The 10,031-nt window shown below is 32.9% G+C and overlaps 1 protein-coding gene across 1 annotated transcript in view; it reads left to right on the forward strand.

Moving 5' to 3' along the window:
- LOC111712855 (DE-cadherin) overlaps positions 1-10,031 on the forward strand; it is a gene marked incomplete in the record, with an annotated part of 68,068 nt that overhangs the window by 17,943 nt on the left and 40,094 nt on the right. Inside the window, 2 exon segments of the mRNA XM_023487601.1 lie at positions 3,019-3,072; positions 5,443-5,562. Of these exon segments, the coding sequence (XP_023343369.1) occupies positions 3,019-3,072; positions 5,443-5,562 (174 nt within the window).

Below are 10,031 nucleotides of genomic sequence, written 5' to 3' on the forward strand. Positions count from 1 at the left end.
GGGGGGGGGGTGTGGATAATTTTTAAAACAAATATTTTTACTTGAAATGAGCATATTTCTTAGAAGTTTAGTTAATATTTTTCATTTTAGAATAAAACTAAAATCTGGTTTAATTTAAAATGAACAATCAAATTGAGTTATGTGGTTTTCAGGTTAATCCAAAGTTGTGCAATTCCATCCAATTTTATTTTGCACAATTTACAAAAACAGTTTTGCAACCTCACATTGTATCAGATAAAAACTAAAATACTTGAAAGGGATTGTAGGCGTGGTTTTAAGGGACCATTTAGTATTCAGAGTGGCATGCCCGATTCACAACATCTTGAATGGATTAGAACTTCTGTTTAAAAAATATGTTTATTTACAACCGTGGCTTCTTGTTGATATTTGACACAAATCGGATTAAATTTTAAAAAGGGTTTAAAAATAAATTTTAATTTTTCTCAGATGGATAGTTTGTACATATTGGTGAAATATGAAATACTAACTTCTTAAAAAGCGAAAAAGAAAAAAAGAACTAGAAAATATATAAATGTAAGTATAAAAAAGCAATAAAAATGAGAAGAATAATTACATTGTTACACAAGAAAATTATTAAAACGGTACACCGCCGTTGAAACATAACAATTCAATCTGAACCTAAAGAAAAGCTTCAAAAAGCCTAAGAAGAGACTAAGCATACATATTGTCTACCCTGAAAGATGATCTATTCATAAATGTATTTTGTGTATTGAATGTAACTTCCTTGATTTTTCTTCTTGTTCAGTCTTCCGCGATAAAGTTAAACCACTGTCGTTACGCTCTTTGTTCAAAATGTACTTATCAAATCTTTTAATAATCAATTTTGCAGAGACATGTTACTTTACGTCCCTTGGGACAAATAAGTAAAATAACGACCCGTTTTGCGAAGTTGTCGTGAAAAAATTGGCGCCGCATTTGCATCTCAAAAGACGATAATTTGTTAACAACCACTTTTTTAGAAAATTGAAATTATATTTAACCAAGGATTCCCTCGACATGTTCTGTAGGCAAAACTGGTCTTTGGAACCCTTGGTAAAGTGAAACTCCATAACTTCCCTGTAAAGTAGTTAATAGTTATGATCAATCAATCTAGCAGCTAATACAGATAAAAAAACTGAATCCAATTCGTAAAATAATAAAACAAAATCGACGAACCCATCAATCAATCAACTCATCAATTAATTCGTAAATCCCTCCATCGATCAAGGAATCCTTCCTTCCACCATTAAAAGTTTGACCTATTGATTTTCCAATGTTTCTCTGGTTCTTCAAGTTTTTACCCCCGCGGGTGAATTAGTGTAAATAGTTGTATAGTTCAGGTTGTGTGTGGATTTCTATTTGTAGTGGGAGGCTGCCCCACCTCTTCCACATTCCCACGAACTAACCATTTAGACCATTATTTCATATCCCCTGTCCTGCTCATTTCCTTGTCTTATTTTCACCAATTTCTGTTTCTTCTTCTTAAAATGTTTTGACCAAATTTTTTTTTTACAAATATCATTCTTTTAAGTATCGATTTTTAATTTCACTTCTAAAGAAAAAGATTACCAAGCAAGTTTTTGGCGTCTAATATTGAACCGTCGCTGAAGCAATAGATTTAAACTAATGTGACTGTAAGTGTAATTTGAAGGTACCTTTCATTTACAACAGTACCATTTAAAGCTTTGTCTGATCAACTATGAATCAAGTTAGAATATTGAAATATGTAAAATTATGCTAAAAAATGAAAATTAGAAAATATTGAAACATTTCTTTGTTGAGATTTCAAAAGATTTATTTTCTTTAATATTTAATCATATTTTTTTCATGTCTCATCTGAAAATGTTTCATTTAAAAAAGGTAATCCAGTATTTTAATTAAGTTCATTCTCCTACTTAATTTGGCTGGCCCTCCTCTACTATTTGTTTGTTTTCATTTCCCTTGACAGTAAATTTACACTTGAGCCTTATTTTATTTCCCCTAGGGCAATAAATATCCACGTGAGTTTTATTTTATTTCCCAGCTGTAATTACGGGGTTTTTAAAGGTTAAAATAAAACCCCCATTTGAAAGATAGATTCTTGAAAAATTTAATGTTTTTAATAAGTATCCTTTTTCTCTAATCAATATATCCTTAAATTTCATAAATTATCTTTATTGTAAAACGTGGATATCTACAAAGGATTGAGACTTAATTGAGGACTTAAAACTCTTTGACGATCCATTTGTTGAAAATGGCGGTTTTGTCTTAAAAATAGTTTTTCACAAAGTTGAATGCAAGAAAGATGTTAGACAAAATTCAGAGTCAGAGTAGTAATGTGTATTTTTAGTTTGTTTATTGCCTATATTTTCTTGTAGGCTCTAAATTCGCTATTTGCATAAAAACCAATTATTTTCAAAATTTTTCTTTTTAAACATTTGCTTTTCTGACTGTATATCAAACTTTAACCCTGACAGAAAATATAGGCAAAAAACGAAACAAAAACGATCCAAAGCGATCCAAAAACGATCCATAAACGAATTCAAAACGATCCATAAATGACGAAGGTGTTAAAACGATCGGTTTTGAAAAGGATTAAAAACGCTAAGTTCGAGTCATCTTAGAAGTATCATCCAGGGTGGGACTAACCCCGAATGTTATTGTAGGCTGTGTTAAAAGAAAAACATCGGTTAAGACGACAAAATAACCTTAAAATAGAAAGATTATCTTCTCTATTTAATAAAGCTCTTCGCTCATATATATATTTATATGTGAGCTATAGCTGACCAAACGGCTGGAACCAAATTGGCTGAAATTGTTTGAGGGAACCCATGGATACCCCCGGGGGGGGGGGGGGTAACATAGGCTAAAAAATGACATTCTTTAAAAATTGGAATTTTTTCTTTCAAAAGAGTTTTTATTCCACCGGCAACGCTGGACACTTAAGCGGTTATATGTATAAAACAAGATAAATAGTATAAATTAGAAATTTAGGATTAAGAATTCTTATTTTGTAAAATAATCTTTTTATTTATTTAGATTTTTAACCGAGATGAACCTGATCGGGAGAAAGAGGTTCATGTTACAGTGAAGGTATACATTCTGTCATTCATTCATTTAGATATTCATATTTTTTTCCATTCATTGATACATTCATCCTTTCACTCGTTCTTCTTCTCATCTTTCATTCATTTATTCTTTTATTCGTTCATTTAGTTTATCAACTCTCTGTAACTTATACTTTTATTGTGCTTAATATAACAATTGTTTAAAATAATCATTTCAGCATTTTATTTGATGACTCACTATTCAGTTAAAATAAGAACTAAAATCTTCAATTTAAAATTTCTGTATCAGCAGTTTCAATTTTAATCCGCTTCGTCTAAGCAAGTTTTTTAGATTCATTCAGTCTCTCCAGATAGTTAGATGTTTTCTGACGAACATTTGTTTTACAGCGGGCAGCAGGGGTAAACAAACATATTAATTTCAAAACAAACTCTTTTCATGCTCTAGAGGTTTTAAGAATTCTTTGTTTATTTGATATATTTGGCTAGATTTCTCTAGATTTTACTACTTTTGTTTTCATTTGACTTCGTTTGACTAGATTTGTCTAGATTTGACTAGATTTGACTAGATTTGACTAGATTTGACTACATTTGACTACATTTGGCTTCATTTGACTAGATTTGACAACATTTGGCTTCATTTGACTAGATTTCACTAGATTTGACTAGATTTGACTACATTTGACTAGATTTGACTAAATTTGGCTTCATTTGACTAGATTTGACTAGATTTGACTACATTTGACTACATTTGACTAGATTTGACTAGATTTGACTACATTTGGCTTCATTTGACTAGATTTGACTAGATTTGACTACATTTGACTAGATTTGACCATTTGACTTCATTAGACTACATTTGACTACATTGGACTTTGGACTACATTCGACTACATTCGACTACATTGGACTACATTGGACTACATTGGACTACATCGGACTGCATTGGACTACATTCGACTACATTGGACTATATTGGACTACCTTGGACTGCATTGGACTATATTGGACTACACTAGACTACACTGGACTACACTAGACTACACTGGACTACATTGAACTAGATTGGACTACATTGGACTACATTGGACTACCTTGGACTTCATTGGACTACATTGGACTACCTTGGACTGCATTGGACTACATTGGACTACATTGGACTACATTGGACTACATTGGACTACATTGGACTAGATTGGACTACATTGGACTACATTGGACTACCTAGGACTACCTTGGACTTCATTGGACTACATTGGACTACATTGGACTACATTAGACTACATTGGACTACATTGGACTACATTGGACTAGATTGGACTACATTGGACTACATTGGACTAGATTGGACTACATTGGACTCATTGGACTGCATTGGACTGCATTGGACTGCATTGGACTACATTTGACTGCATTGGACTACATTGGACTACATTGGACTACATTGGACTACATTAGACTACATTGGACTACATTGGACTACATTGGACTACATTGGACTAGATTGGACTACATTGGACTACATTGGACTAGATTGGACTACATTGGACTACCTTGGACTACCTTGGACTACATTGGACTACATTGGACTACATTGGACTGCATTGGACTGCATTGGACTGCATTGGACTGCATTGGACTACATTTGACTGCATTGGACTGCATTGGACTGCATTGGACTACATTGGACTATATTGGACTGCATTGGACTGCATTGAACTGCATTGGACTGCAGCGGACTGCATTGGACTACATTGGACTATATTGGACTACATTGGACTACATTGGACTACATTGGACTACATTGGACTACATTGGACTAGATTGAACTTTATTGGACTTTATTGGACTTCATTTGTAGTTTTTTTAAATTTCATGCTTCATCTTACCACATTTTACTACATTATACTACATTTTACTTCATTATACTACATTTTACTACGTTTTACTACATTTTATTTAATTTCACTTCCTTTTACTATATTTTACTACATTTTACTACATTTACTTCATTTTACTACATTTACTTCATTTATTTCATTTTATTTCATCTTATCTTATTACTTCATAATTCCTTTATTTTAATGGTAAAAAATAATATCAATTTTTTCATTAATTACATTGAATTATTTATTGCCATTATTCTTTATAGTTTAAAACCTTTTTTAAATATCGTAAATAAAAAGCTGCAAAAGGGACAAGTCAATTGAAGCGAAATTTTTTGGAAAGAAGCATTAAAAATGAAAAGAAAAACAACAATTGATCTTCTTATTTTTCCATCTTTATCTATCTATCCATCTATCTATCTTTCTATCTATTTATCTATTTATCTATCTATCTATCTATCTATCTATCTAACTATTTAACTATCTATCTTTCTATTTGTTTATCTATCTAGGCTAGTGACAAGGGTCGACCCTCCCTGGAAGATGTGTGTACTATAACTGTTGTAATTGAAGATATTAATGATAATTCTCCAATATTCGACAGAGCAAGCTACGATATTCCAATAGCGCAGGTAATTTTTATTTAATATTTCAGTGCAAAGGATCCAGATCTATTGGATCATTGGATCCCAATTCGCTAGACCTGCAACATCTAAGCTCCATGGTTCCGAATCATTGTATCTGCTGCAACATTTAAGCTCCATGGTTTCGAATCATTGGATCTCCAACATTAAGCTCCTTGAATTCCAATCCGTTGGATCCGCAATATTTAAGCTCCATGGATCCTAATCCATTTGATCTACAACACTAAGCTCCATGGATCCGAATCCATTTGATCTGCAACATTTAAGCTCCTTGGATCCCAATCCATTGGATCCTCAAAATTTAAGCTCCTTTGTTCCTGATCCGTTGGATCATTAACATTTTATCTCCCTTTTTCAGGATTCATTGGATCCGCTACATTAAAGCTCTTTAATCCGGATCAATGGTATTCGAAAAATTAAGCTCCCTAGATCCGGATCCATTGAATTCTCAACCTTTTATCGCCTTGGATGTGAATCCATTTGATCTTCAATTTTTTAAGCTCCTTGGATCCGAATTCATTTGATCCGCAATATTTAAGTTCCTTGGATCCCGATCCATTGGATCCGCTACATTTAAGCTCCTTGGATCCCAATTCATTGGATCAGTAACATTTATGCTCCTTGGATCTCAATCCAATGGATCCACAATATTTAAGATTCTTGGATCCCAATCCATGTTATTCGCAAAATTTTATCTCCTCAAATCCAATCCGCAATATCCCATCTAGCTCTCTCCTCATCCCACCATCTACTCTTCTTCCCTCAACCTTTATACTTCATTCCCATCTCTCCCCTCTTTCCTCAAATCCACCACCTCCTTCCCCCCTCTCCTCATTNGTTTCAGCATGTCTCATCTGTGTGTGTGCCTAGCTCTGCCAAGAATGAGAATACTTAGGAATCACTATATTACAATTCTAGTCCAATCTTGTACAACTAGAACTATCTTTCTATCCAAATTTTATCTATATATTTTTTATCCATTTATCTATCTATTTAGTTAATTATTTGCAGGCGACCCCTAAAAAGTGATGAGTAAGGCCCAATTTATCATTCCTTTACTAAGGGTTAAAAAATTTCATTTTTGCTAGGAATCTTGGTTTGTTACATTTTGCCGCCAAAACCTGTGTTTTGTCGGAATAAAATATATTCAATATTAGAACCTTCAAAAAATTAATAATTTCCAATGGAACATTTAAAATATGATGGTTTTGAATAAATTCAAGAGAAGTAGCCAGGCGCCTTAGAAACAGATGAACTCTGCGTATAGCAGCAAATAAGCTATATTGCACTAAGTTGCCATATAAAAAATAATTAATAGGATATTATTAATTCACTCTGTTAAATATTTCTTATTTCACCATACTGAGTGATAATATGCGGTTTTATTTACAAACAATGACCTATTTCTTAATCTAAGAGGCTGGAATGTAGATTAAACCAAACTCAACCGGTTATAGGACTTGTTTATTCAATTCAAATTCTTAAACACTAAAATCTGCTCTGATAAAAATGGTATATTTAAGTGGAGAAATAAGGGGATTTGCCATTTTCTGTTGTGCGCAAATGCCCCGTAAAATTCCAAAACAGAGAGAGGGGGATTGAATTTTGTAGATCCAGAAAAATAATTAAATTAGTATTTATTTAGGGTTAGGTTAGGTTAAGACACTTTCTGGGCCGAGCGCTGCGGCCACGGGTTAGGTCAAGTTATGACACTTTCTTGGCCGAGCGCTGCGGCTAGGGGGCCGAGCGCTGCGGCCACATGTCTTAAATTTAGGACCGCACCAGCTTCCAGTCTCTACGCAGGCATCCCACAGATATTATTTTTCTGGATCTACAAAATTCAATCCCCCTCTCTGTTTTGGAATTTTACGGGGCATTTGCGCACAGCAAAAAATGGCAAATGCCAGAAATAAGGGGTTTTACGGGAATACAAAAAAACGTAAGAATACAAAAAAAAAATTACGAGCTGGGTATGAACAGTTTTGACATTTAAAAGTTTTGACCCCTTGGACTATTTTCTCAGTTCTGATTACTCCTGGTGTTTTCTCAGTACTCATACACACTTCATGGTATAATCCATATAATCTTAGACATTGCATACTTTTACTGCAGGATCCAAGAAGTGTACAGTGGAATATTGTTTCTCTTCAGTTATGCATATTGTTTCAGTATATACTGAATTGGGGAAGCCTAAGATTTATGAACTTTTGGGTTAGAATTTGTAATAAACGAGGAAAAGCAGCCAGTATGAGCCGTATTTAACAAAAAATGAAAATGTAAAAATCATTTTAATGGAAATGGGGAGATTTTTATTAAGATTAATTTGCCCCTTTTCGGGGTTAATTTACCTCCTCATTTGTGTTTGATTCATCCTTGAGCTCAGATTTCAGCTAGACTCAACTTATTTAAAGTGCTCAATGACTCATTTCTAATTCCTGGTAAAATACTTGCTCAATGCCTCAACCCTGCGTTTAAAGCTCAGATTTCATGCTGTTTAAATTATCTAAGCTCCAATACCTTATGCTGTAACAAAATTTGTAAAGCACTAAATATAATTTAATTATATGAAAACATTTTAAAGAATTATTTGGCTGAAAAGATAAAAAATTGAACATCAAACGACAAATTTTCTCTAAAATTTTTAATTTTCCCCAAAAAGCGATTATTTTTCTCCCTGACTTATTTCTTGAATTTATTTTCAATAAAATCTTTATTTGAATTTAAGTTCCTTGTTAGTCAGGTTTCTGGAAGAAATACCTCAATAATTCCTATTTTTAAATTATATTTTGCAAGTTTCATTTCTCATAATTTTGATTAACGTACTTAATTAAATTCAAGTAAAACTCAATTTTTAGAACGGCATATCTGATTCACAACGCTACCCTTTAAATATTTGGCTGAATAAGGATGAATGAAATATCTGCAGTTGTCCAGCTGAATTTTTTTTAAATTGAAAAGACAAATTGAACAAAAAGGACAAAATTTAACACTTTTTGATAGAAAATCACAATATCTTCCTCATTGTTAAACTGAACGAGGTTTAAAGGCACCGTTGTGAATTGGACATTCCACTTCGTAAATGGAGTCCCTTTAGAAATTGTTCTGTCTCTTACATTCTGTGTTGTATTCATTTATTACAGAATATAATTTAAGAAACACGAAAAATAAACACCCCACACCCAACTCTGCCTTTGTTCTCAGTTTATGCTGTAAGGTGTCTCTCGTCTTAAAAAGTCCAAGAAATAAAATTTTTATAGAAATTGATTATTTTGACTGAAGATTTCATTTCTTGAAGTAGAATTACAGTATCTATATCTTAAATATCTATCTATCTTGGTATCTATCTATCTATCTTGGTATGAATTTATCTTGGTATTTATCTTTCTATCTTGATATCTATCTATCTTGGTATCTATCTATCTTGGTATCTATCTTTCTTGATATCTATCTTGATATCTATCTATTCACAAATATTGTAATCTGAGGTATTGATGAAAGAGGTCAAACCTATCTCAGATTACGACATCTAACTACCTTTCTTTCTATCAACCTACCTAAATACATTCCTTCCTATCTGTCAACCTACCTTTATTCCTTCCTTTCTATCAACCTACCTAAATACATTCCTTCCTATCTGTCAACCTACCTTTATTCCTTCCTTTCTATCAACCTACCCATATACATTCCTTTCTATCTATCTACATACCTTTATTCCTTCCTTTCTATTAACCTACCTATATACATTCCTTCCCATCTATCTACCTACCTTTATTCCTTCCTTTCTATCTATCTATCATCATTCTTCATGCATAAGGTGAATGCAACCAACCAGTAGTAGACCTACTTAACCCTTCTTTGTTCAACTGTTCATCAATTCTAAAATATTTTTTTCATTCCTTTTTCTATTCTTGATATAGGCATTTATCTAAAACTGACAAATTATTCATAAAGGTATTATCGGCGTAAATTTAAGTGACAAAGCATTTTAAAAAGTCTATAGTGGGCGTTTTTAGACTGCTCTAAATTTTAGAAGATCTGAATGTTTTTTGGAAAATTTCTATTTTATTTCTTGAAACTTCATTTTTCTTCTTCTAAAATCTGTTCAAAGAAATTTCTCTGTAAAAAATTTAATCATTTTATCTATCTAAATGTAGTAATAGACCTTTTGATTTATCTAGGTCTATCTGACTCCAGTAGGTGTTATTCTGTTTAAAGAACACCCCCTCCCTAACCCCCAACCCTTCCTCTCCTTTGTACTGTTCAGTGCTGTTTAGTGTAGGGTTTCATGTTCAAATAAAGAAATAAGTTTTAAAAAAAGAAAGGTGTGTAGGTGGGGTCATTAGCTCAGGGGGAAAGAAGGGAAGTATTTTTGAGGGGAAAATAGGAGAATGCGGGAAGAAGGAGGGAAGGGGGAAAGATGGTGGTCGAAAGGTGACAGGGTTCAGTGGAATGATCAG

Source organism: Eurytemora carolleeae, unplaced genomic scaffold (genome assembly GCF_000591075.1).
Source record: "Eurytemora carolleeae unplaced genomic scaffold, Eaff_2.0 scaffold1335, whole genome shotgun sequence".
NCBI lineage: Eukaryota > Metazoa > Arthropoda > Copepoda > Calanoida > Temoridae > Eurytemora > Eurytemora carolleeae.